Source organism: Rhinolophus ferrumequinum, chromosome 23 (genome assembly GCF_004115265.2).
Source record: "Rhinolophus ferrumequinum isolate MPI-CBG mRhiFer1 chromosome 23, mRhiFer1_v1.p, whole genome shotgun sequence".
Classification (NCBI taxonomy): Eukaryota; Metazoa; Chordata; class Mammalia; order Chiroptera; family Rhinolophidae; genus Rhinolophus; species Rhinolophus ferrumequinum.
Window position 1 is genome coordinate 19,948,579 of NC_046306.1, and position 27,577 is coordinate 19,976,155.

Below are 27,577 nucleotides of genomic sequence, written 5' to 3' on the forward strand. Positions count from 1 at the left end.
AAGGACCCAATTCCCAGGAGAAGACGACCAGTCGCTGGACAGGAGCTCCCTCCTGGGCCATCTGTTCCCACCAGGCCCCCAGCTCACCTCCTCCAGCTGTACACCTGCCTCTCCTCTGGGCCCCCGTTCTGCTCTGCTGGTCGGGCCAGGGCTGTGGAGCTGTTCTTTCTCCAGAGCCGATCTGGTGAGCTCCAACTCCTCCTGGGGTATCAAGGTGTGGAGCGAAACAACATCGTGAAAATCTCATATCCTCACCCACTCTACCCCCTCCTCAGTTCAGTTTTCTCATCAGGTTTCTCATCTTATGTGTCCTGGAGTCTCTGAGCTATTTTAGTGCAGAAACTTCCTTCTACAGATGGACAAGACAAAGGAGCAGAGAGGGCTGTATCCAAGGATACACGGTGGGATAGGACTGAAACCTGTCTCGTTTTAGGTCTCCCATAATAAGGGATAACTTGGAGCACTGAGGTGTTGTAGAAAAAGCATGGACTCTGGAGCCACACAGAGCTGGGTATTATGTCACCACTTATTGGCTAGACGACTTTGGTCAGGATATGAGCTCTCTCCAAACCGCAACTTCCTTGTTTGTGAAATGACTACCGTACATGCTCCATGAAGCATAGATCAAGCCTTTGGGGTTAAATCCCTTAGATAACGGGGAACTTAGTGCTAGATATATTGTAGGCACATTATGTTTCATAAATGATAACAGTCAAGGAGAGAGACAGGTAAGAGAAGATGGGAGAACGTGTGGGTGGAGGTTGTCTGAGAGAGAAGAGCTTCGTGGTAAAAGGATTGCTTAGATCTAGCTCTGGTTCTGCCACTTACTAGCCATATAACCTTGGACAAGCTACTCAGCCTCTCTGAACTGCCAGTCCTCAACTATAAAACGAAGATAATAACAGCTCCTACTTTTCATGGTTGTTGTGGAAGAAAAAGAGTAACAGCGCCTCGTATATAAAATGTTTGAAATAAAAAATGGTACTGTGGTGAAGGGCTGCATCTGAAAGATGTCCTGGAGTGTGGACGGGAGGGAGACCCTGACCCGAGCTACACCGAGGAAATACTGCTCAGTCACCCAAGAGTATGGACAGGAAGTGCCCTCCTGCTCAGCTGCATACCTTACTTTTTCTGTGCCGGTAAGAACGGGCCTGGAAATAGGAAAGTTGTTCCACTGATCGCCAAACTGAACCCACCATTCTACTACTCTTCCCCAAACCTGCCTTTCTTCATCTCCTGAAGAAACCTGGGGGTTTGGTTTCTTTTCGTCCTTTCTTTACACTCCCCACCCCCTTGCCATCTCTTAGCCAATCAACTGCCAGAAGTCTTATGATCACCTAGGTCCAGCCACGTGCCTCCATCCACACTTACAGTCTCAGGTCACTCTCTCTCCTGGACTTCTATGACAGCCTCCTAATTGGTCTCTCAGGATCTACCATTGCTCCACACAGCAGCCTGAGCGCTCTTTCTGAACTGTGTATCTGATTGTGTCGTTCCCCTGCTCCGAACCCTTCGTCCACTTCCCACTGGTCACCCGGGTCCATGACTTACAAGCCCTCAGTGATGGAGACCCTGCTGTCCTCTCCTCTTGCCAACTCCATTTCTACTTCCCAGCGTGCACTACCTACACAGATACTCCATGTTCCCTCTCTCATCCAGAAAGCCCCTCCCCTACCTGTACTTGGCTAATTCCTTGCTGTTCCCTTCAGATCTAACCATAAACACCACTTTTACCTGGAAGCCTTTTGGGACTCAACCCCAGGAAAGGTAGGGTGTCCCTCTAGTATGCTCAGAGCACACTAAAATTTCCCCAACGAGGCACTAATTACATAATCAGGCACTGCATTCTAATTGCTTATCCACTAAATTATAAGCTCTCTGAGGGCAGGGACTGTGGGTGTCTTATTCTCTTTGTATCCCCCCAGACTAGCACAATAACCTGGATTCCACTTATGTTGAGGTGCTTGTGCACTCAGCTTTCCCACACCCTGGCTACAAGCAGCCTGAGCTCAGATACACAGGGCTTTGCCCCCCCCCCCCCCGCTGCCCTTACCACCCGTGCAGTGACTCACCTGTAGCCTCTGCTGCTCCGAGTCCCGCTCCAGGATAGAGGCTTGTAGGAACATGGCGACCTCCTGCAGATTGCTGACACTGGCCTTGCTCTGGGCCAGGGACAGCGCCAAGTCCTGGGCCTTCTCCCTCCACTCGATCTCCCTGGCTTCCGTCTGCCTCAGGGCTGCCTGTAGTCGCTCCAGCTCCTGCTGCAGCCTGGGCCCTAAAGAATCAAATTTTGTAGATGGCTCCTCCGCTGGGGAGGCTTTGTGGCTGTGGGCTGAGTCCTCCAGATTCTTTCTTTGCTCCCTCAGCTCCAGGATCTCCTCTTCCTTTCGGGCTAGAGTCAGCTGTAGCTCCCTTAGGCTCTCACGAAGGCCCCTCACCTCTTCCTCTGTCCTCTTCTGCCCTGGGTCCTGCTTCTCTTGGGTCACATCCTCTCGGACTCTCTGGGCCAGAGACTTCTCCAGCAGCTGCCTCTGTTTCTTCCGACGTCTCAGATCTTCATCCCTCTGGGCAAGTGCCTGCTGGAGCTCCTGCACGGCCTCCTGGTGTCGGAGATCCCGGTCCTGGATCTCGCCTTCCCGCTTCCTCAGGGCCTCCTCCAGCTGCCGTGCTTGTGCCTGGCATGAGTCCAGGGCAGCCTGCAAGGTAGTGATGCTGGCCTCCAGGCTGCGGCTCAGGGCTGCCTGCTCAAGGAGATGCTGCTCTTTCTCCTGCAGGGCAGCTTGAGCCTTGCCGAGGGCCTTCTGCAGAGCCTCAGCCTGGCCCCGGGCAGCCTCCTCGCGGTGCTGCGAGGACTGGCTGTCTGCCTGCAGGGCCTGCAGCTCCTGGTCCCGTTCCTTGAGCGTTGCCTGTGCCTGCAGCCAGCTGTCTCGCAGGGCCTTGGCCTCTGCCTCGTGCTCCTGTGCTTGCTCTGTGCACTGCTGCTGGAGGGCCAGCAAAGCCTTCTCCTGCTCCCGAGACTCAGCTCTTAGGTCACCCAACACCTCCTCCAGGGCCTGTACTCGCTGTCCCTCCACTGCCAGCTCTTCCTGGAGCCTTCGCACGTGTTCCCTGTGGTCCTCGAGCTCTCCCTGGCGCTCATTCAGTGTCACATGGGCCTGCTCCAGAGCGCCCTGCAGGGCACTTGCCTTCTCCTTCACATTCTCCTCCTGCCCCTGCGCCTGCTGCTGTTGGTGCTGCAGGGCCTCGAGTTCCTGGTCCCTCTGGGCCAGGGCTCTCTGGGCCTCTTCCAGCTGAGCCTGAAGTGACTGTTCTTTCAGCTCCCCCTCTTCCCTGGCTTCCTGCAGGTGCCGCTGCAGTGCCACTATCTCCTGTTCTCGCTGGGTCAGGAGTAGGCTGGTCTCCCCTACCTTCCTGTGTAAGCCCTGGAGCTGCTGATCCAGCTGGTCTTTGTGCACCTGAAGTTCCTGGATACGCTCCTGCTGGCATTCCACCTCCTTCTCCTTATCGCGCAGGATCAGCTTCATGTGCTCCAGGCTCCCGCGCTGTGCTTTACTCGGGCCCTTCCCTTCCTCAGTCCGCTCCTGCATCAGCTGCCTCTGAGAGGCCAGCTCCCGGCCTCGCTCTCGCAAGGACAGCTTGATCTGTTCCAGGTCCTCCTCTAGGATCTTGGTCTGTAGTGTCCTCTGATCTTCCAGGACCTGAATCCTCTCCTTCTGCAGCACCATCTCCTGATCCCTTTTCTCGAGGTCCTGAGTCAGATGTTCTTTCTGCCTCTGCAGCAACTCGACCTGTTCTCGCTGGGACTTCACCTCCTGGTCCTTCTCCTGGAGCTCTCTCGCCAGGAGGCTGCTGTGGCTCTCCAGTTCATGGATCTGGCTGCTTTGCGCTTGCAGCTCCTGACTCTTTTCCTCCAGGTCCAGGGTAAGGTGGGTCAGAGCCACCCTTTGCATTTCCCTCTGTCCCTCCAGCTCCTCAATTGCCTTTTGCTGGCACTCCATTTTATGATGGTTTTCCTCTAGTTCCAGGGCCAGGCATTCCAGAGTGACCAACTGCTTCTTCAGATCCTGAATCTGTGTTTTCTGGGACTCGATCACTTGGGCCTTCTTCTCGAGTTCTAGAAGCTGATGCTCCAAGATGTTCCTCTGTGTCTCTCGATCCTTCTCGAGCTCTTTGATCTGCTCCCTCTGCATAGTCAGCTTCTGCTCTCGCTCCTGGACGGCCATGGGCAGATGCTCTAAAACAGACCTACATTTCTCCAGCTCCTGAATCTGTTCCTGCTGCAGATCTACCTCTTGGTTCCTCTTCTTTAGGTCCAGAGACAGCAATTCCAAAGCAGCCTTTTGCATTTCCCGCTGCTTCTCCAGTTCCCGGATATTTTCCTGCAAGGCCTCCACCTCCCCTTCTCTTTCAGACAGGGCCTGGGCCAGGATAGCCAAATTCTCCTGTAGAGCCTTCCCGTGGGCCACCTTCAGCTCTCCCTGCTCTTGCAGAGCCTGGGCTCTCTCGCGTTCACTCTCCACCTCCTCATTTTTCAGTTTCAGAGCTGAGCGAGCCGTTCTCAGGTCTTCTTCCAGGACCCCAGCAGCACTTGCCTGGGCCCTGGCTTCTGCAACAGATGCTTGCAGATGTTGCACCTGGGCTGTCAGGTTCTCCTTGGCTGTCTGAAGTAACTCTCGCTCATTCTGGAAAACAAGATGCACAACAACCTTAGGCTATACTCCCTCGATACCGTCACCCCAACATAGGCCCTTTCTTTCCTTACTTTGTATTATAGCACCATGATCAAGGACTTGGAGAAAACAAACAAACAAACAAACAACAACAAACTAGTGCATTCCACTTAAGCTAATACTGTGAAAGAACGTCCTTACCATATCCCAGGGCCCTGGTACAAATGAACCAGCCCAGACTCTGGTCCTTTGGAGCAAGGGACAAAAATCTCAACCTCAATTTGGAACAATTAATTGTAGGAGGATTCGCTGGGACTTTCATGATGGCCTTCGGGGATGTGGGGACAGCCAGAGAAACTGAGACACTGCTGAGGGATGTTGGGTGCTACATATGGATGGGGTACGGCCATTGGCCAAGATGGATCTGGGAGCTGGAGCCTGAGCTCTGAGGAACCTCCTCCCTGAAGCAACGCCCTCCCCCAAACCAGCACTGCCTTACCTGGGCTTCCATTCCCTGCAGCTCTGCTCGCCGTAGGCGACTCTGTAAGGATGCCACAGTTTCGTGCAGTTCCATCAGCTCACTCTCCAGGGAGTTCTGTTTTCCTTCCCACCTGGATTTCTCTTTGGGAAGAGAGGTAGTGGAGCAGGGCCCATGGTTGGGGGTGGAGAAAAAGAGGGATGTAGACACAGATGGGGGATGGGGAACAGAATCAAAGGGGGAAAAGGCCAAGAAGGAGAGAATTACATCCAGTTTCACAGAGACATCACCCATCTGCCAGCTGCTCTTGTTCGTCTAGGATTTTTGCTGCGTCCAGACTCATGTCTGTATCAGCTGCCCAGCTCCAGCACAGCCAGATAGTCATCCCAACACGTCGTCATCCTCGTTACCTAGAGATCCTCAACACTGGATTCCAGCCAGGTTAGAGCTAGATGACACTGGAGGTCCTTGCCAGTCCCCGATTCTATTATTTTTCAGGGGTTCCTAGAGATGAGGTTTGCTCTGCTGGCTGTCCCCTGACCCCTGATGTGTATGGCTCTCAGGGAGCCCTCTGGGATATTTGCAAGACCCAGACCCACTCCCCACGTTGTCCTCTTCCACAGCAGAGCCTTGAGCCTCAAGACCCTCCCCTCTCCTTTCCTTTCCAAGTTCACCACCCTTTTCCAGCCCTCGGCTGTGGCACAGATACGTTCTCCCCAGAATCCCACTCCTTCTATCTCCCAAACAAGCCCATAATCCTGCTGTCAAAGGTTAATCTTTTGAGGACATAGTTGGAGAGGACAAAAATAAATAATGTGTATAAATGACAAAAGACACAGAACTTTATAATGTTCTCACAGTCTTGGCCCTGGGTTGCCAGTTTTTAAATCTGCAGACAGAGAAAATAGAAGCCTAGACAGCAACTTTTCTCAGTTCAGCAAATCTGTTCCTCCTAATCCCTTCTGCCAGGATGGCCCACAAAGGCCAAGCAAAGCAGAAAAATAGTCCTATTTAGCAGAAAAAGGGTGATGGGGTCATCACCCTTTGGAGATGCCTCTAAGTTTCTTCTCAGGAGGGAGTGGCTGTGAGGCCTGTTCCTGCCCCTTCTGGGCTTCCCGCCTCTCCGCTCTCCTCCCTCCAAATCCCTCTGCCTGCCTTGAGCTTCTCACCTTCCTGGTTCTGAGAGAGCTGTTTCTGCAGATCCTGCAATTCTGCGTAGCCCTGGCTCTTCTCAGCCTCTGTATCAGTGAGACGCTGTTCCAGCTTCTTCACCTGATCCCGCAGGTCGTCCTGGGAAAGAAAGGGCATGGCTAACCTCAAGTCCCTCATCGTCCACAAAGCTATGCCCGTCCAGGGCTCAAGCCCTCTCCTTCCCCTCAGCCTCTGTGGGGGTCTGCCATCGTGGACCTACTCCCACATTGCTGGGTTCTTTATCTCTGAACTCGTGTGCATTTGGCTTCCCAAAGTGATGGCAGGCTCTGCTCTGACTTGAGCCTAGAATCCCCTTCTGTCCCATCTGTTATTTGAAATATAAAATCTTAGCCCAAGGTCACCTCTCTTCTTCCTGAACTCCTACTTCAAAGCTTGCCTCAAAGGTCACTTCTTCCTTCCTTCCTCTGACCTTCCCCAAATCAGAACGAATTGTCCCTTCCTCCTAGTATCATGTGCATCTGTTATTGTTCCAACTAATTCTATCAGTTCTGCTTCATCTTAGGATGCGGCTTGGCTCCTCAACCACGTCACAAGCCTTCTTGAGTGTCATGAGCCTTCCTGAGGGCAGAAATCAGGTCTTTCTGCTTTTTGTGTCCCCAGCTCAGAGTGGCTGGCAAAATGGTTGCACTCAATTTTTATTTTTATTTTTTTTATTGGGGAACATTGGGGAACAGTGTGTTTCTCCAGGACTCATCAGCTCCAAGTTAAGTCATTGTTTTCAATCTAGTTGTGGAGTCATTGTTTTCAATCTAGTTGTGGAGGGCGCAGCTCACTGGCCCATGTGGGAATCGAACTGGCGACCTGGGTGTTATGAGCACTACGCTCTAACCAACTGAGCCAACCGGCTGCCCTGCACTCAATTTTTATTGACTGAGAAGTTCACTGTGTGGTGGAATTTGCAGGACATTTAGTTCAGTCTTAGGCCTACAGTGTTCCCATAAATATGGCAATCTCTGATCTCAGTGGTCCCCAGTGTGTTGGGTTTTTCTTGGAGGTTTTGAAACCAAGAATAACTGATGGCTGAGAGGAAAATGATGCAAAACTCCATCACACATCTGTAAGGGATTTTCAGTTTACAGGGCTCCCATAAGTCCCTCACTCACTTCATCCTCACAACCCTCTGAGGCAGGAATGATTTTCCCTAATTGACCAGGAAAACCAAGGCCCAGGAAACCACATGCTTTATGCATGGTGGCCATGATATAGATGGAACTCATCCCAACCTGACCTCAAGAAGAAAACAGGTCAAACTACTTTATGAGTTTTTTGGGAGGGGAGGGGAAGAAGTCAAGGAAGGACAGCGGGGAAACATACCCGGGCCTGCCGAGTCTTCCAAAGGTCTTGGTGGAGCTTGTGGAGGGCAGACGCCACCGCCTCAGCCGAAAGAGCTGTCAGGAGTGGCCCTCTTTTAAAGAGGATTCTCGCTCCATTCTGGTCTGAACAAATGAGGAAACACCTCCTGACTTGGTTGTACTATGAAAAGAAACAGCCATACCTCCCCAGACATGGCCTTGGCTTTCCCACTGATCCCTCCTCTCCTCAAAGAAGCCCTTGTCAGCAGTTCACTCATCATGCACTTTCTGCACACCTATGTGTCAGGCACTGCGCTGGGTACGAGGTAACACTAGCTGTCATTTGTTAGGCATTTAGTAAGTGCCAGGAACTGTGGGAGCTATTTCACCTCTGTAATCTCATTAACTCCTTAGAAAAATCCTGAGAGGTGGGTACTTTTAACATCCTCATTCTATAGTTTAGAAAATCAAACTCAGAGAGGACAGGTGACTTGCCCAAGGTTACACCCATCTAGCAAATGGCAGAGCTGGGATTCAAACTCTGACTGAATTAATTCCAGAGTCTGTGGCCTTAGCCTCAATGCATATTGCCTAAGGAACCACATTCCCCCCTTTCCTTCTTCCCTGGGAGGCTAGGCCTGGCTTTGACCCAAAGGACTGAGTTCTTGGGTGGCTGCCTCACCTGGCTCAGGGCCCCAGAGGGAGGGAGCAGAATCTCCCCCACCACTCAGCTCAGGCCTGCTCTCACAACCAGACCCCAGGGCCTGCTGCAGGACAGAATAGAGACTGGCTAGCTGGGCCTGGGCATGGTGCCCCGGCTGCTGTTCTGCAGCCAGTGCCTCCAGCTGGCTCTCCATGCTGTGCAGTTGCAGCTGTAGTTGGGCTGCCTTGGCTTCTTGGGCCCACAGGGAAGCTCGCAGCTGCTGCTCTGTTACTCGCGATGTCTCTAGGTCTTCCAGCAGCTGTGCTTCCTGGGCCAGAAAGTCAGTCTCCTTCTCCTTCACCTCCTGCTTCAGTAATTCCACCTGCGGGGAAGAAGTCAGTCATTCTCTGGAGGGCGTGGATATCCTCCCATCAGACCCTCTCCGGCCTGACCCCACTCAATCCCTGTGCAAACCTTGATCAATGGCAAAATTTCAGTAGGCTCAGCTCTCCAGCAGGTAGGGAGGGCTCTGGAATGAGTGTGACCCTAGATCTGCCCTGCATGCCTACCTACTGACTCCTGACACGTGGGCATGGGCTATGCAAATGGGCTTTGGCCCTGGTCTCCTTGGCAACTATGCCAGCTCCCTGCTGCTGTGATGAGAACTCGGCCTCAAACCCTGACACTGAGCGTAATAAGATCAGTCACAATAAAAATGGCTACCATTTATTGAATGCTTATTGTAATCATGACACTTTATATATTCCTATAATGTTTAAGGATCAGCATCCTTGTTTTATGAAGAAACTGAAGCTCACACAACGTGGAAGCAGTGTGTCCTGGAGTCCTGGGACTCCAGTCAAACCCAGGACTGACTACCAACCAGACGTGGGTCTTTACCTGCTGCAGTCAGCTATCTGTCTGCTACTTCTTCACTCTTCCCCTCCCTGTCCCACCTTTCCTCTGGACCCAAGGTCTGGGGTCCTCCTGTGAGCAAACGGAGTCCCTGGAAGTCCTGCTGCTGCTTCCTGTGTCTTGCCAAGCAGACCAAGCATACAGGGACGTGGCCGTGCTTGAACCAGGCTTGTATGAGCTCTGCCCCTTTGGGGACTATGTTCTGGGCTGCCAGTTTCCCCACAGGGGTCTGTTCCCAACTCGGGGTCAGGTTCCCAAGCCCCAACCCTGCCTAGTCTTGGCTTCCCCTCCTGCCAGGCTGCTGAAATGCCAGCATACCATGTAATGAGGCAAGAAGAGAAAGGTCCTCTTTATGCGAGGACTCTGAACAATTACCACCCCCACTCCCCACACACACATTTCGGGAGCAGGCTTCCACCAAGGAACAGGGTCATAACCAGGGTGGGTCGTACCTGGGCACTGAGCTCCTTCTGCCCTTCCTGGGCCTCCTGCATATCCTGGCGCAGGGAGCTCAGCTCTTGTTGTCGAACGGAGTCAGCTTCTTGTAAAACAAGGAGTCTCTGTTCCTTTTCCACCAGCGACAGGGTCAGGCTAAAAAGAGAGGGGTCAGAGGGCTAGACCATTCTCTCAGGGAATGAAGAACTACCTTCTCATCTGATTGTTCTAAACACAGCATTGATAATTAAAATAGAAACAGTAATGTGTAGCAATAAAAGCTACCATTTATTGAGCTCCTAGGTACTTCATGAATATGATGCTTCATTTCAACTTCATAGTTTATTCTTCTTTGGGAAATTCCAAAAATATCTATACAATACCTCAGATTCAACATGTTCAATTCTTCCCATCCCCTCTGTACCTCCCCTCCCCTAACCATCCCCTACCGGGTTCCCTAGCTCAGTGAATGCACCTCCATCTACTCAGTGACCCAACTCAGAAGCCTTGACCATCTCAGAATTCTCCCTTCATCCTACCTTTATCGAATCTATGACTACATATAACTATTCCAACCTCCATAACGTCCCTTGAGCCCCTTTCCTCCCCCCCGTCCCATGACCCTACCCTGGTTCAGCTTTAGTAACCTCTCATCAAGACAACTGTACCAGTCTCCTAACTTGTCTTCCTGCCACTAAGTTTCATCAACTAAAGGATTTGCCCTTCTCCAAACTCCTATAGCCCAGAGAATACACATTGCTTTTCATTCTGGGTGGTCTTATCTCATTCCTGATGTTTTGTGTCATCACTATCCCTTTTAATATATCATAAATTGAATTGTGTTGCGTTCCCTGATTAAAACCCTCCAATGGTTTCCCACTAAACCTAAAATAACTACAAACTGCTTCCTGTGACTTACAAAATCCTGAATGATATGGCCCTGTTTCACTCATGTCACTCTCTCTCATCAGTCCCCAGGCTCCAGTCACACCGTACTTTCAGTTTCACCAAACACCCAAGCTTTGGTCTGCCTCAGAGCCACTGCGTGTGATTTCCATCCCTACCATATAGGACTCTCCCACCCCTTTGCATGGTGGCTCCATTTCATCCTTCAGCGCTCAGTGTAAATGCGACTCCTGAGGAAGGCCTGCCCAAGCATGTAAAGTAGATCTCCCCCACCCGCCCACATTTCTATTGCAGCATTCTCTTTCTTCCCTCCACACCATGTAACGTAACCTGCAACAATTTAATTTGGGGATTACTTGGTTCATGTCTTCCCCACAAACCTGTAAGTTCTGTTGAAGCAGGGACCATACTATCTTGTTTATCACTGTATGCTCGGCCCCTTGCATAGTGCCTGATGCATAATGCATGTTATCTAAATATTTACTAAATAAATGAAGTGTAGGCTTTGAAGACAGGGACCACATTCTCTCCACATGGCTACCTGTACAGCCTAGAACTGGGGACATGAAAGGCTAGGTGACGTGAGCAGAGAACTGTCAACCTCACAGTGACCACTGCAGCCAGAGAGGCAAAAGCCAACTCCATAGCCTGTGTAGCCTACCTGGCTTTCTCTCTCTCCAGCTCCTTCTGAACTCGGCTGCCCTCCTGGGCTTCTCTCAGCTTCTCCTGAAACTCCTGCTCCACCAGCCTCCGGGAGTCATCCTGGGAAAGCAGCTGAGACTTCAAGTCCTCCACCTGGACAAGTTCAGGGCATGAGGACCAAGGGCAGGGGGGCAGTGGGAGGATGCTTCTCACCTAAGGCTTTAGGGTCCTTAAAGGTTTACCACAATCACCGGCTCATTTCCAGTGTTCTAGAGGGTCCACCGATCCTTACACATTCTTCTTAACCACACCCCTCCCCAAACAGCACCCAGCCTACTCATCTGTCTCCCCGGCCTCACATATGCTGGATAAAGGCAGGCACAGAAAAAATCTTGGCTGAATATAACCAAGCCCAAAGGCAAAGTGATGGGCAAGTGTATAAGGATTGTATTTGTTTAAAATGAATAATCAGAACACCATCTGATACAGGATTCAGAGAAGGAAAAGCGATCAGAATAAGAAAAGCAACCTGGTATGTAAGAATAGTGGGTCTATGCGGAAGATGGAAAGCACAGCTGACTGGGGCTGCCCGAGAAAATATAAGTTCTGTGGTCATCACAGAGAGATTACTATCCAGGGCTGAGAGGCACGTGCTCAACTGTGAGCGCCCTTCAATCTTCCACTCAGTGCTGAGGCCTGCCCTTCCTCTCCCCAGCTCAGGCAGCAGGACCAAGGTTCCCCCTGTCTTGCAGGAGGGAGTCGGGGAGCCTGGTGATGCTGGGGAAGGGCTGTGGGGCTGGGAGGAAGGAGGGACCTGCTTCTGCAGGTCTATCTTATCCTGCAGCAGGGTGCTGCCCTCTTTCCGGAGGGCAGCGAGGTCGTCTCTGTGCTGCTCGGCTCCCTGCTCCAGCTCCTGCTGAGCCTCCCGGAGCTGGGTCTGCAGCATCCCAGTGGTCTCCTGCAAAGGGAGAAGACAGCTGAGCATAGAAGAAAGCTTCCACAGGGTCCTTGGTCTTGAAATTTGTGTTGTTGAAATCTGTGTCGTATAAATACTGTTATTTTCAGTTGGGCTGGAAGAAGCTGAGGAGGGCGCAACAATCCACATTGTTTCCATGATACCCTACGACCTCAGCTCCTCACTTGTTATTTCCTCTCCTCCCTCACAAAGTATGCTGGCTCCCCTGGGCTTTCTTGGTCAGGGTCCCTGAGTTGGCAGCAGTGCCTCACCCAGAAAATCATAACAGCCTCCTGTTGCATAGCCCTACTTCCATTTCATACCACCACCCCTACACACACACACACTCCACTCAGCAGCTAAAGTATTTTAAATACAGTCCAACAGTTTCTCACTGCCCTTAGAACAAAGTCCAGGCTCCGACCATGGCTGACAAAGGGCACTTGCCTACCTTTCCACTTGCCCAAGCTTATCACGCTGGAGATACGCTGCCTCCTTTCTTTCCTTGAACTTCCCAAACCCTTTGCTGTCGTTCCCAGGGCCTTCCTGATGCCTCTTTCCTCTGCCTAAACTGTTCTCCAAATGGCTGGCTTCTTTTCTTTCTTTTTAATGGTTTTATTGGTATAGTTCACATACCATACATTTCACCCAATTAGAGTGTACTATTCAGTAGTTTATAGTATATTCACAGAATTGTGCAACTATCACCATGATCAATTTTAGAACCTCTTTATCACCTCAGAAAGAAATCCTGTATCCTCCCCATTCCCTATTCCCGTCCCAACCACTCATCTACTTTCTGTCTCTATAGTTTTGCCTATTCTGGACATTTCCTATAAATGGAATCATACACCGTGTGGCCTCTTGTGACTGGCTTCTTTCACTTAGCATGTTTTCAAGGTTCATCACTGTTGTTCCACGGGGCTGACTCCTTTTAACTTTCATGTCTCAGCTCAAATGTCACCTTCTCAGTGAGGTTCTCCCTGACCACCTTGTCCAAAATGGTCTCCTTTAATCACTCTCGATTATATCACCCTATCCATTTCCTTTATAGCACTTACTACACAACCTGTGATTATCTCATTTATTTTGTGTCTGCTCATCTTCATCTGTCTCTGCTACTAGAATGGAAGTTCCTTGAGGGCAGGAACCACGTCTGTCATGTTCACTGCGTGCTACACCTATATGCTTGTCATGTGTCAGCATGTAGCACAGGGCCTGGTGCCAAGAAGTGCCAAAGAACTGGTCAGTGTTGAATGAGTAAATCAATGCTCCTTTTCCCTCCCTGCTCAAGACCACCCTCCATACCTGTTCCTTTAACTTCTGAACCTTTATGTCCTGCCTCAGCCGTTCCAGTTGTTGGCTGGCATCTGCCAGCTCCTTCTGGGTCTGTAGCAGTGTCTCCAGGAGAGACACTCTCTCCTTCTCTGTTTCGAGCTGCATCTGTGGGGGAGCAGGAGGGCTAGGGCTTGTTGGATCAGTCGTCACCATGCTCACCCACTAGACCACCCGCACATTCCAGGTGCTTTGGGCTCTTCCGGCAAACGGGGTGGGGACTGAGGGCAAAGGAAGGTCTGAACCCACTAACTGAGAACCAGGAAGTGCAAAGATTGCCACTGGTTTGCAAGCCGACAGGAAGTGGTAAACGTTAGCCCTCCCTCAGGAAGTATGATATACTGCCGGCCCTGTGGCTAATGGTGCCAAGCACCCTGCTCACTGGGAGCAAAGTGGGTAGCTATATTCTCTTCTAGAAGCCACTACAGCACTGCTCTTGGGAGTAGAAAAGGAAGTGGTAAAAGGTAAGGGTACCACAGGTTGGACATGCAGCTCCAATCCTCTCAGCCTCTCACCTGGCATAGGGCGCTCTCGGCCTCGGCCCGTTCTTCTTCCCTCTGCGTCCGGAGGGCCTCGGTTTCCGCCTGCTGCTCCCTCAGCTGGATTTCCAGCTCCATTTTCTCCCTCTCTAGCCTCTCCAGCGCCTTACCCAGTTCTTGCTGGTGCTGGGTGCGCTCTTTCTCCTGGTCATACAAAGGAAACACTGTTAGAACCAAATAGGTGCGGAGAGGAGGCAGAAAGAGAACTGGATTAGAATAACAAGCCCACGGCTCACCAGCTGTGTGACCTCGGTACTGCTCTAAGCCTGCTTCGTCTGTAAAGTGACGCTAATAATCCCTGCCTTACCTATCTCTCCAAACTTCATGAGCATCAGATGAGATTTACCAAAAAAATCAAATGGTATCATACATGTAAAAGTGCTTTCTAAAGTGCAATTGTCCCTAATAATAAGCCGCAAGTATCTGTTATTTTAAAGCAACCCCAGCATGGTTGACGGTTGTAACAAGGAACTAAGGTGGGAGACTCACTCTCTGCTGCCCACTCTCCCCTGCTCAGGGTGGCGGAGTTAGCCTTCCGATAAGTTGGGCCCAGCCTAGCGAGGATAACTCCTGTATTATATACATGAGCGTTAGGACGGGGCAGCCTGATCCTCCCAAAGGTACAGCTGTGACCAAAGCCGACCCTGATCTCCCAGACGAATCCAACACCCTCTATTAGGTTCCCAGGATAGTGGTGAAGGCTCTGCAGCCAGGCTCTGGGTTCCAGTCTAGTCCGACACTACTAATGTGACCTCCGTCATTTCTATCACCTCTCCACGCCTCAGTTTCCTCGTCTATAAAAAGGGGAATAACAACAGTGTCCTCCTAGGATTGCTTTGAGGATTAAGATAAGTCATGTAAAGCACGTTAAAAGGTGTATAGCACACAGACAACATTCGGAATTTAATACTATCTATCATTATCACCATGAATAAAATAGTACATAGGTCGAGAGGAGTGAATGCAGGTAAAATGTTCTGAACATTCCCTGTGTCATTCAGGAAAAAGGTAAATATACTGGTTAACTTGAGGTGTTTTTAAAAAATTAAACTTATTGAGATAACATTGGTTAATAACATTACATAAATTTCAGGTGTGAGACATTATAATTCGATATCTGTATACTCCATTGCATGCTCACCACCAAAAGTCTAGCGTCCTACTGTTAACCTATATTTTGACCTAACTTGAGATTTTATTATGTATTTTAAAATATTAAAGGAAACTAAAAGAAAAAAAAAATAGAGTATATATCATCCAAAATAACAGAGAGAAAAAAAGAGGTGAGAAAAGACAACAACTTAATCATCGAATTGAACCCTCTAAAAGAAGTTAAGAAAGGTGACCTCCCCTCCCAAAAAGATACAAAAGGGCAGGACAAACAGCTTAAGATGGTGAAAATAAATCCAAATATATCTAGAATCACAATAAAAGCAAATGGACTAAGTTGCGTAATTAAAAGACAAAAGAAACACAGTTTTGAATTGGGCAAGAATGGGTCCAAGGCGATTCCTCTGCTCCCTTGACATCCTGGGCCCAGTGAAACAATTCTAAATCCTGGGCTTGTCTTAAGTCTCTGTCCATACCCAAACAGCAATAATACTACTAACACACATATAGAACTCACTACATGCCAGGAACTATTCTTTGTATTTTTCACGTATTATTAACTCATTAAACAGCTAGAAGCTGGATTTTGCAGCTTAGTGACGAGGCTAGTCCTGTTCAGATTTCACTCTCATGAGAAGCAATATCTGCACCAGGAGTCAGCAGGTGGGGTGCTCAATGAAGGGAGGCCAGGTGTGCCTGGCCCACCCCCCAGCCACCCCCACCACTTACCCATTTCTCCTGGAGCCGCTTCATCTCCTCCTCGTGCGCTGACTTCTGCTGCTGCACGGCAGTCTGCCCCTCTTGCTCAGCCTGGGCCAGCTGTCTGGCTGCCGTCTCCCGCTCCTGCTCTGCCTGGCTCCGTTCAGTGTCCAGTTCCAGCTTCAGGCACCTCACTTCCCCTAAGGTGCCAGGGACAGGATCTGGTCTCTAAGCCTCTGCCCTCCTCCCTTCACCCCTCTGCGCAGACCTCACAAGCAACTCCCACCTCAGAGGCCCTGGGCCTGGCTGGAGAAGGACCTTTGAGAGCTTCCCGCTGCCTTCCTGGCTTTCAACATCCCCGTGGAAAGGACTATGCCCTTTCCAGTTGGGTTCTCACCTTGGATGACTTCCTTGGCTTGAGTGACAGTTTGAATCTGGACCTCCAGCTGCCCCTTCGTGACCTCTATCAGAGAATATTGTTGTTGGACCTCAAACAGACTGCTCTCCAGGAGCTCCTTGGCTGAGCTGTCAGGTTCAGGAATCAGGAAGAGTTCTTACCCATCAAGCCCCTTACCCTTCCTTAAAAGAAGTTGGGTTCTAAGTACTGGCTACCTGGAGAAGTTAGGGGGGTAATTACAAATTCATGACTCATTTAGAACCCGTATACTTTGGGCAGGGCACTTAGCTTGGCTACCCGCTGCCTCGCAAAGCTCGCTCTGCTCTTGGCTGAACTGGGTCTGGGCCCTACCTGAGCGCCAGCAGTTGTTCAGAGAGGTCCTGCCGGTCCCGCTCCACAGCCTGCAGCCGCACCTCTAGAGCTGCCCTCTCCCGCACTAGGGCCTCCTTCTCCTGCACTTCCCGGGCCAGCACTTCTTCCTGTCGCCTTGCCTCCAGATGCAGCTGCTCCAGCTGAGCTGAGGCTGCCTCCTGCTGGTGACGTGCCTGAGGGCAAGAAATTGGTGAGAGAGCAGAGGCAGGATTGCCTCAGGGCTGCTGTCACTCACAGCTTACTCACAGCTTAGGGCCACTGGCTCTTCAGAGAGTCTGGATCCAGCTCTGTGAGCCCTGCACATGGCCCATTCATACCAAAGTGGCATTTATATATTTCCGTGATCAACCCAGACAGCTCCCAGCCCAGAAGCATGCTCTCCTTGGAGCAAGACCCTGTGCTAGGGCTGCACGAGACCTACCTCTAAGGAGCTTTTGGTCTTAAGGAGAAGAGAGTGATCAGTGCCCTAAGAAAGGGACTCTGAGAAGGAAGATTATGTATAAGTATTAGGGCAATGAGAAGTTTGGTGAAGGAGAAGGATGACCTTTGAGCCTGATCATTGGTTCAGAAAAAATTCACTGAGCCCGTTATGTGTTAGCCACTGTGCTAAAAGCTGGAGGAATAACAACAAATAAAACATAGCCTTGCCTTCAAAGAGCTTTTGATCTAATGGTGGAGACATGTAAACAGATAACTATAATATAGTATGAAGGGTGTGGTGGTTGAAATATGCACAAGGAACTATCAGAGCATACAGGAGAGGCATCTAATTCTGGGGTGGGGGTGTGTAGTGGGGAAATCACTGAAGGATTCCTATAGGAATTCTTTCAAAAAATTGGAAGATATAACCCAAACTAGTAACACTGGCCATTTCTAGGAAGTAAGACTTTTTCACTTTCTGAATCATTTCTGTAGTGTTTTACAATGAGTGTGTATTCTACCTGAATGTGATATCAATTGTCTTCTCACCTCGCTTAGTTTCTCTTGAAGTTCTTCCTTCTCTTCTTGGATGCCCCTGAGGTCTGCCTGCAGCTCAGCCCCGGTCTCCTCCGCTTTCTGCAGCTGAGCCTCCAGGTGAGTGTTCTTTTCCCACAGGGCTTCCGTGCTCCTCTCTGCCTCTGCCAGGCCCACCTGCAAAGCGTTTCTCGCCTGCTCTGCTGCCTCCATTCTGTTACACATACACTGGTTCTCCTGTTCTAACTACTGGTCAAAAAAGGAAAGGGCATCAAAGACAAATGGTTACAGTGCAGAGGGCAAGTGCTGAAACAAGTGAGATATGACTGTTCTCCAAAGATGGACATAGGAGTACTTCTAAGACAGGAGGACTACGCATTCATTTGGTCTGATGCCTGTATTCCACGTACTACATGGACTGGTGCTCGGGATAAAGATAAAAAGGCAAAATCCTGTTCCCAAAAAATTCAGAAAAAGGAAACACAAGATTTCTGGGGCTCAAGGGAACGGGTAGCAGAGACATGTTAAATTTGCCACCTATAGAAAAGATTCTTTGCGACTTAGGCTCTTCAGCAGATCCTTTTCTGGTGATTGCTGTTATCTGCTGCGACAGGATTAAAAACCTGGTCTTCCTTCCTGAGGACATGGGCCTCCTTCCTCGCCCTGGTGATTTTGCCGTAAAGCTCAAAGGTGGTTCTGCTGTAGGTGTGGGAGGGGACTTTTAATGGCTAAGCCCAGTCCTTACAATCTGCTCTCCTCTGCACCATAAATGTTCCTTCTGCTCATTTCAGGACTACATTTGGGAGCGGATCTGTCTTCGGCTGATCCATTTAAGGGCTCTTCCTTGTCATGGGCATCAGCTCCTTCAGTCCCCAGCCCACCCTCAGTCAGGGCCCAGCCCCACCCTGCGGATCAGAGAAATCTTTGCTCACCTGGAGAAGCTGCTGGTTAAGGCCAACTTTATCTAAGGCCAAAGCCTCATTTAAGGCACTGAGCTTGGCAGCTGCAGCCCGAAGATCAGCTACCTCAGTCTTCAGGCTGTGCTCAGAACTCGACAGCTCTGCAATGGACTGTTCTGCCTGAAAACAAAGGCAGTTAAAGGGTTTCCTATTTCCAGTTTTCCTGCAATAGCTCACAGCTCACACCCCAACACCCACTGCTTTCCTCCTTCAGACAGTTAACACTCCATTCCTTCCCTTACATTCTGAACAAGCTTCCCTTCGTTCATTCATTCACTAATTCATATCTTCATTCATGAGGAGTAAGAGAGGAGCTCACAATATAGAGGCACAGACATCAGGATGTGTAAATAACTACAACTGTAATGACAGCATAGACAATGTAAACACAAAGTGCTCTGGGAACTCAAAGCATTCAGTTTGGGAGAATCAAAATTGCTCGGTAGAAGAGTTGACGGTTAAGTTGGGTATTCCTGAAAGATGAGGAACAGAATGTGGTTAAAGGGAAGGAAAGAAGCAGTCCGGGCAAAGGGAAGAGTACGTGAAAAGATGCAGAGTCATGGAGGAACACAGTGAAGCTGAGATTGCATATGGTGCTGTGTGGCAGGAGTAAAGGCCTATGGGATTAGGACAAGGATTTGGAGTGAAGCGGGGCTGGAAACAGTTTGGGGCAGATGGCAGAGTTTCGCATGCGGCAACAAGGAGCTGGGAAGCCACTAAGTGGTTTTAGGGAAGACACTGACAAAATAAGATTTGTACTTTAGGAAACCATTCTAATTCCAATATAGAGAGTATGTTGGGAGGGAAAGGACCCAACAGCAGAGACTAGTAATTGAGGCAAGAAATATAAACGGTCATGGATTGCAGGGTGAAGAATGAGGCAGGCTGCATGGCCTTTTCCTAGAAACACAACTTTTTAAGCGGCCCACCCTACCCCGCATATGAGGGGGAGACCTACATACCCTCGCCAGTGCTGCGGTCACTTCTGCTTGCTCTTGCCTCAGCAACTCCCCTTCTAGGCGACTTGACTCCAGGGTTTCGCGAAGAGTGATCAGTTCACTGAGTGATTCTGACTGTTTGGCTTCCAGGCCTGCGAGTGTCTCCTGACTAAGATGGGAAGGAGAGGTGGCTAGAGGAAATCTTAGGGAGGGACCAAACCCCAAAACGTAACAGGAATATAATTACCTTTGCTATGCAAAAGAATGAAGGTCTCTAAAAACTGTTAAGATCTCTAAAACATATAAAGTGATAAAAAGCAAGGTGCAGAACAGTGTATGTAGTTTATTACCCTTTATGCAAAAAATTGGGGGAAATAAGAATTATGCATATGTTTGCATAAAGCAACACTGGAAAGACAAACAAGAACTTAATTTCAATGATTACCTACAGAGGAAGGGAAATGGGATGAATGAAGCAGAGGGGAGTAAGACTTCTTTGTGTGTATCTTTTTAAATAGTTTTGACTTCTGACACATAAATATTGATGAAAGTATTATCGATTCAAACAAATTAAATTTAAAAGCATATAATTATTTTTGTGGATTGTCTGTTCTTCCCCTTGGTACAGGAGAAACCATTCTTTGCACAGGTCATGGTCCTTATAGCAGTCCTTTCAGATTCCATTATTCATGCCTACTAGGTGGAAGGAGCTAGGGCACAGGAGAGGAGGGGTTATGCCAAAGGTGAAGAAGATACAGTCCTTGCCACCAGTTACTCAGAACCTACCATATGCCAGGCTCTATACTGGCATTTGCAAAACACTGACCTAATCTTGCCAACGACCCTTCAAGATAAATATTAGCACTCCCATTTTACAAATAAAGCAATCTGTTCAAGTAACAGAGCTATAATTTAAACCAAACTTCTGCCCAGCTGTAAAGTCCTTGCTTTTTCTGTGATCTTATTATACAGGGGGAATTTATAGATTAGCTGGGTCCTTTTGCTTTGGAAACTTTCTTAACCAGCTCATTTCCCATTGCTTATCCCAGGATAAGTCCTACCCTTTAGCCAATCCAGCCTACTCTGAACATACCTCCGTTTCCTTTTCTTTGCTAATCTGTTCCCTTAACCTTTCTCCCACTCTCTACCAATCAAAATATGTCAAGGCCCAGACCAAAGGCTACCATCTCCTCCATGAAGCTTTCAATAATTACCTGTTACTCCTATGCTTCCAAAGGACCTAGGGTGAAGCTCTCTCTATTTAGCTCATACTTCATCTAGCCTCATGCCACAGTTGCTTCTTTACTTGTCTGTCTGTCTTCCTCATTAGACTGCAAACTGCTTGAGGTGAGGACCTGTGTCTTATTGATTTCTGCATCCACCACAGTGCCTCATCCCTTATGGGTGCTCATCAAAGCCTGGATAAACTTTCTGTATCCATCTTTCTGCAAAGGAAGGAGCAGTAAGCTAAGCTGAATGCAGTGTATGCCAGGTTTCAATTTACTCCATGTTCTGAGCGGGGGGAGTGGGTGGTGGAAGGTGTGGAATTGAAGGGAAGGGCAAGCCCCAGTGCAGAGGAGACAGGTGACACTTACAGGCGCTCCCTTTCGCGCACAACCAGGTGCAGCTCCTCCTGCTGCTCCTCCTTCTCGCCCTGAGCGGAGTCCCCCTGCAGCTGCAGTTCCATGTTTGTCCTTCGCAGTCGCCATGCCTCCTGTTCCAGCACCTCCAGCTGCTGCTGCAGCTCCTCCCTGGTCTTCTGCAGGAGCTCTCGCTCCCTGAAAGGACACCAGAGATGAGCAGAGACCTTGGAACCTAAAGTCCTTCCTGGAAGCAGACATCGCAGGGTTGAAGGAGAGAGGTGCCTATTTTGTTTAAATAGCTCATCTTCCCTTTTGAGTGGGAAACTCATTTTTATCATCACAAAAACCCAAAATGGATTGAGCAGAAACAAGCAGAGCACAAAGCGAGGCAGCCATGAGCAGCCCTGGGTCTCAGGGAGAGCAGGGTCCGCCTACCAGAAGCACGAAGCGAGTGGGTAAATGGCCGGAGATGACTGAGCCCGGGGAGGACGCGTGGGAGGAACCGCCCCATGCTCACTTGCTGAGGGAGTCCACTTCTCCCTGGAGGTCCACGGTCTGCCCCGCCAGAGTGTCCCGCTCCCCCGTGAGCGTCTCTAACCGCTGCCTCAAGGCCTCGCCCTCTTCCTCCCACTGGTGATGCTGCTGCTGCAAGACGCTCACAGCTTCCTGACAGCCTGAAAGCTGCTGCTTTAGGTCCTGTGGAGGGAGAGTGACAGAAGTGAGATGGTGAGCAAGAGAGCAGGGCAAGGGAGGAATGTCAGAAGCCTAAAAGTAGGGCTGGGCTAGGGGTTTGGGGGCTGCTGCAACAAGGGTAAGCTGAGATGTGACCAGTTGAGAAGACAGAGGATCCGAGATCACCATTACTGGGCTTCTGTGCCTCCTACAGCCTCGGGGTTCATCATCTTCAAATGTACAGTGTGTGTGTCAGGGGCAGGGGGAATGGTAAAGCCACACTTACCCTTACTCTCCCAGGGCTCCCACTGCCAATCTTTGCAAAGTACTATGCAAAGTGAAGCAAGCCAGTGGCACGGAAAATGTGTCTATTACCCACAAGGACAGGTGGGCAGACAGATTCTAATGGGCACATTGGGGTGTTAACAAAACGCCTCATGACTGGTCAACATAGTGAAAGGAGCAGTCCAGGCTAGGAGGGTCCCTGGGGAACAAATTACTTTAGACATCCACCACAGTGGCTGGGGTTCTCACCTGCACAGCCTGGTGTCGCCGAGTCAGTACTGAACGCACCAGAGTGAGAGCTGTGTCTGGGTCTTGGGAATTAAACTGGAAGGAGAAGTCCCAGGTGCTCTCATGACCAGAGCCTTGGGCCATATGGTCCCCTTCTTCCGCCAGGACCTAGAACACAACACAGCAGGCTCACTACCCTAGTGACCAAGGCCTAGCGTCCACACGGGGGCTAACCCGACAGCCGGGACAAACCTGATGGTTTCCTTTTCAGGTCCTCTCCCTGGGGAGTGGGAGGAGGGCAGCTAAGAACAAAACAAGGCTGATTCCTTCCACTCGTTACCTTTGCTCACCCAAACCTGGGACTCACAACAAGGCTAGAGCACTGTCTGAGGTAACAATAAATGAAGAAATGAAGGACAAAGAGGCGCTTGAGGTAATGCGCACCAGAACCCAGGCACGGCCTGAGAACTGCAGCTGGTAATAACAAAAGAGGGCCTGTTCCAGCAGGCAGTGCTAGCACAAGAATGCTTAGCTACCCCTTAGGCTCCAGTCTTCAAATACACTCAGAGCAATCATCCCCACAAGACCCTAAGCCCCAACACCTCATAGAGTGGAAATCTCGGCATGACGGAGAAGACCTGGAGGCCTGGGGAGGAGTGAGGCATAGCCTGATTACCGGGAACAGGAGGCTTACCAGGACCTGGGTTATGTCCTTGATCACCTGCTGGAAAGAGAGCTTCTCCTCTTGGGCATTCCTAGTAAGGGATGCCTCCTGTTCCATTAATTCTGCATGATTTGTCTCCTGAACAGGGAACAAAATAGAGCCTAAGAGCCAAACTCTTAGAAGAGCATTTATCTTTCCAGGCCCCAAATCAACCAGAGTCTCATTCTGTCCGTTCAGTCAACCCCACTTTTCCCCTGACCACATGTGAATGCTAACGTTGTCCCAGGATGCTAAAGACAATGTGATACAGTGATTAAGAACTCAGATTAAGTGATTAAGAGCTCCAAATTAGACTGCCTAGATTATAGTTCTTGCTCTATCACTCATTAGCTTGGTAACCTTAGACAACTGTTTCTTTGAGCTTCCTTCTCCTTAAAATAGGAATAATGAACAGCAGCTACTTTACAGGTTTGTTTTGAGGCTTAAAAGGAAAAAATAATCCATGTAAATTACTCAACATAGTACCTGGCACAAAGCAAATGCTCAATAAGTAAATGTGAACTATCACTGGATGGAATGGCTGCTGTCTCTAAACAGCAAATTGATGCTTGAGACCTATGGTTAAACCAGAGAAACCTGTGGCCCCAAAGCTAGCAAGCAACTTGAAGACTCAAGATTTCCTCTCTTCCTTCCTATCATATTGTGTTAATGAAGGCTTGAAGACACAGACCTGCAGTTGTGTTTTGTTGTACCGATATTTACAAACTGAGAGATTTTGAGAGATTTTATGAATTGAGACCTGAACTTCTGGCTTCTCTCAAAAAGTTAACAAGTGGGTCACTCCAGCCCCCATTCCTACATGGCAATAATTTTTTGAAGTTGAACAGTAGATGCCTCCTCCAATGAGACATATATTCTTCAAGTTCCTGAAGTCCCTACTCCCCCTTGTTGTCTCCTTAATATTGAGATCAAGTGTCCACTCAGTACTGAAAACTAAACACAACAGCGCTGGCAAACAGGAATTCTTACCACTGACTCTCTCCACTCATTTACCCTATCTGGGCCCTGCGGACACTGGATTTGCAAATTCCTGACCAAAAGGAACCAAAAAGGCACAGACAAGTCTGGCTCCCAGCTGATCCGAGTTTGGATGAGAAGACATATGGATAAGGGTTCAGGATCTGCCTAAACTCACAGATCTGAAAATTCAGAGATGAAAGGAAATGTGGAACCAAGTCCAACCTTAGAGAATCCCAAGATAGACTGTTAAACTACTGAACAGCTCTAGCTGTTAGCCAACTCTACCACTCTGTAACTTCTAGTCATTTTCATTGCTTGTGCCACCTGGAAAACATTAAACAAGTCAACTCTCTTCCCCAATGTCAGTCCTTCAGATACGTAAAGGCAGCCATCATGGCTTCCGCAAGCCCTTTCTTCTCCAGGCTTACCATTGCCATACTGTCAGTCATTTCCGTTCTGAGTAGGCTCTGGATCTCTCCACACATCCTCTTCCTAGTTTGTCAGTGTGCCCCTCAACGTGTGTCCCACTTTCTCTGATAAGGACACACTGCATGCATATACCACTGTAGTTTCCCCAGGAATACAGCAGGGATAGTAGAGAGTTACGTTTATTGAATGAATGAATGAATGAATGAATGAATGAGTTAATTAATTTTCAGGTTTGCCCAAATTTATTTTTTAGCTTTAGAGGATTTCATCGAGGAACGTTTAACTGGTACCCTGCACAACCTGTCCATAAAGAATGAGGTATCTACAGGCCCACTCCCCACTTCTTTCAGAACAAAGGATCATGTACCAGGATCTCCACTGTCTCTCTCAGCGCCTTCACCATCTTTTCATAATCTTCATTTTGCTTCTGAGACTGCGTCAGAAGAGCAGAGAGCTCAGTCACCCTAAAGAGAAAAGCACGGCAGTCACCTTGGCAGTCCACTGATGTGGGCATGCAGTATTCCCCAGCCCGAACACAGACACTCCCACTGCAGCCTTCCCAGAGTCCCGGGTGCCATCAGCCCTGCACTCCCTGAATACCATAAGACGCTAGTCTTGAACTGGGGGGAAGCCAAAGCCACTCAGACACATGCAAGGATTTACCACATCTCAAGGCTGGAGCACGTATTTGGGGGTCTGAGAACTGAAGGGAAGCCCTGGCCCAGGCCCTTCCAGGCCCCGCTTGATCTTGAAGTCAAGCACCCTGAAGTCAATAAGAACATCAGAATTGCCATATGGGATAGTCCCAAGGTCCTTCCAGCCCAAGGTTCTCACAATGAAAGGGAAAAAGGAGGGCCACCTTGGGGGTGATTATGGTCAACCTCCTTGATAGTAACTTGAAAGTTCAGGAAAGCCGCCATAAATCTTCACCACTGAACATTAGGTCCTGGAGCTCAGTACCTGGCATTTTAGGGGAAGCTACATAAACATTTCTTGAATGAATATCATCCAGAAGTCTACATTTTTTTCTCCAAGTCTTAATAATTTATTCTGTACCATCTCTAAGAGCCTTAACTCACTGCATGGTCATTCATTTAATTATTGTATCATTCAACCAACATTTATTGAGTGTCTACTATATGGCAGATGAAGTGGAAAGCTCTAGAGACACAAAACTTACTAAGACAAGGTTTCTGTCCTTGTGCTTCCAAGTGTCTTCACGACCGACACCACCCATAGATGGTAATACAATTCTAACCATGGAGTATAAAACTGAACTTGGCCCTGAGATTCAAATGGGCTTCTTTGCTTATGTCCCTGGTCTTCTCATCAATTAAAAAAAAAAAATCTATTTTATTTTAATCCAAAAAATAAGAAAGCCTAACAAAAAATCCTAAATAATCAATGAGATCAATGCTGTAACAAGCAGGTCAAAAGACCATATCCAGGCATAGTAATTTGATAGGCTATTGAGGTCAGAGAAGGCTTCACAGAAGAGGTGACATTTGAACTATATCTTAAAGGATAAGGCAGAGAGAGAAGAGGAAGCAGCATTCCAGGCTGAGGTCGGCATGTACAAAGGCAGGAAAGCATGGAAGAGGTTGGCTGGTCTGGAAATGCCAAGTAGTTTGGTGTTGATAGACGACAGAATCACAGCTAGCTCTATAAGTCAACAGGAGAGAAACTGAGCTACAAGATAGTCTGAGGGCAGAGGGCAGTGACATGGCCCCAAATGTGGCACTGGGTTTCAAACTGGACTCTCTGTGGCATATCTCCTTCCCCTCTCATGGGAGGAATGCTCTTCACCTCTCCCCCGCCTATCTCTAACACACTACAGGAGTCAACTTTCCCTCACTGCCCCTTCTTAGGACCCCAGTCCATCTCACCGATCCTGAAGCTCAGCCTTCTCTAGATCCCCTTGACTCTTCAGCTGTATTAACTCCTGGCTCCTTTCATAGGCTTCCTTCTCCAGCTCCTGGGTCTTGGCTAGTAGCAGTAGCAGCTGGGTTGGCTCTCTCCCATCTGGTTTCCCAGGTCCATCAGATTCCCGAGATTGTGCTCCCACAGTCAAGCGCAGACAACAGGTCAACAGAGACCCTGAAAGCCTCACGTGCTCAGCCTTGAGCTCCGTCAGGTCTCTGAATACAAGCAAGGAAAGAGCAGACTCCAATAGGGACCAGGGAAGGGGAACATGGAGACCAGGCCCAGAGAAGCCCGAGGGGCAATTCTGGGAGAAATCATCTGAATCCAAAACACCATCCCCCGCCAACTCTTCCCCCCACCCCCCGCCATCTGATCCCCTTCGACAGCAGCCCACTGTCACAAGTATACAATCAGTAGCGGCAGACCTCCCCCCTCCTTAATGCCACACCGACCTGTCAGTGGCTGACTTCATTTCCAGGAAGTGGCGTCGGAAGGTCACCACCTCCCGCCATAGACTGAGAAGGCGGCCATGCTCCCCTTTTAGGTAGCCCTTGAAGAACTGTGTGTTCAGAAACCCAGGTCATACCAAAGGGCAGAGGGCTACCTTTTGCCAACACGGGAGTCTTGGATTCCTCCTGACTACTGAGGGGGAAGGCAAGGAGGGGCTTATACGAGATAGCTTATGAATGGGTGTCTACACACAGGTTATGCTGAAGAGTTTAATAAAGTTAGCAGTGGGATTCAAGAGGTCAAAGGGCCTGGGATATATGGCCTGGATCTATGACCTTCTTCTGAGCTAGATTAGAAAAGGATAAACAGTAGCTCAACAAATGGGAGCTATTACCATTATTATCAGACTTATAAGGAGGATTAAATGACATGACATACGTAAATCACCTAGTGTACTATTGGCACAGATCAAAAGCTCAGAAAACATTAGTTTCCTTTAGCGGGAATCTGATCACTCCCCAGGGTCCATATCTGGTCTTTCTTTCCCATTCAATTTCAATAGCTACCTCCTTAGCATTTAGATATGCAGATCTCCAGACAAGGGGAGTCAGTAGGCTTTCAGATGCATCTAAAACCTAAGCTGGTCACTTATACAGGAACAGAGTTGCTTTGAGTGTCATGCCATCGGCCAGCAAAACCTTGACTAGGCAGGTAAGGGCAGAACTAAGCTGAAGGCCCAAGCAGGGCAAAGCTGCCAGCTGAGTAGTAAGGATGGCCAGACACGTTGAGGACAACATCCAGTTCCCGTCCAAGTCCTGAAGTAAACCCTTTCCAGCACTGACCAGGGTAGTGCCCAGAATGCAAGCCCTCCT

General features: G+C 49.3%; 1 protein-coding gene across 8 annotated transcripts in view; it reads right to left on the minus strand.

Moving 5' to 3' along the window:
- CEP250 (centrosomal protein 250) overlaps window positions 1–27,577 on the minus strand; it is a 40,767-nt gene that overhangs the window by 3,831 nt on the left and 9,359 nt on the right. For 4 of the 8 annotated variants that reach the window (XM_033094491.1, XM_033094489.1, XM_033094494.1 and 1 more), the window contains 24 exons: window positions 26,708–26,814; window positions 26,219–26,470; window positions 24,700–24,796; window positions 22,914–23,021; window positions 22,241–22,387; window positions 21,552–21,730; window positions 21,047–21,229; window positions 19,476–19,620; window positions 18,487–18,633; window positions 17,570–17,800; window positions 16,580–16,773; window positions 16,229–16,356; window positions 15,862–16,031; window positions 13,999–14,166; window positions 13,457–13,591; window positions 12,008–12,151; window positions 11,213–11,346; window positions 9,663–9,801; window positions 8,335–8,677; window positions 7,675–7,796; window positions 6,318–6,438; window positions 5,170–5,291; window positions 2,073–4,682; window positions 88–201 (listed from right to left, as the gene is read on the minus strand). In XM_033094491.1, coding sequence (XP_032950382.1) covers window positions 88–201; window positions 2,073–4,682; window positions 5,170–5,291; window positions 6,318–6,438; window positions 7,675–7,796; window positions 8,335–8,677; window positions 9,663–9,801; window positions 11,213–11,346; window positions 12,008–12,151; window positions 13,457–13,591; window positions 13,999–14,166; window positions 15,862–16,031; window positions 16,229–16,356; window positions 16,580–16,773; window positions 17,570–17,800; window positions 18,487–18,633; window positions 19,476–19,620; window positions 21,047–21,229; window positions 21,552–21,730; window positions 22,241–22,387; window positions 22,914–23,021; window positions 24,700–24,796; window positions 26,219–26,470; window positions 26,708–26,814 — 6,240 coding nt within the window. Of the gene's footprint in view, window positions 1–87; window positions 202–2,072; window positions 4,683–5,169; window positions 5,292–6,317; window positions 6,439–7,674; window positions 7,797–8,334; window positions 8,678–9,662; window positions 9,802–11,212; window positions 11,347–12,007; window positions 12,152–13,456; window positions 13,592–13,998; window positions 14,167–15,861; window positions 16,032–16,228; window positions 16,357–16,579; window positions 16,774–17,569; window positions 17,801–18,486; window positions 18,634–19,475; window positions 19,621–21,046; window positions 21,230–21,551; window positions 21,731–22,240; window positions 22,388–22,913; window positions 23,022–24,699; window positions 24,797–26,218; window positions 26,471–26,707; window positions 26,815–27,577 lie in introns of those variants that run through there. The other 4 variants (XM_033094490.1, XM_033094496.1, XM_033094495.1 and 1 more) reach the window with 4 other exon arrangements.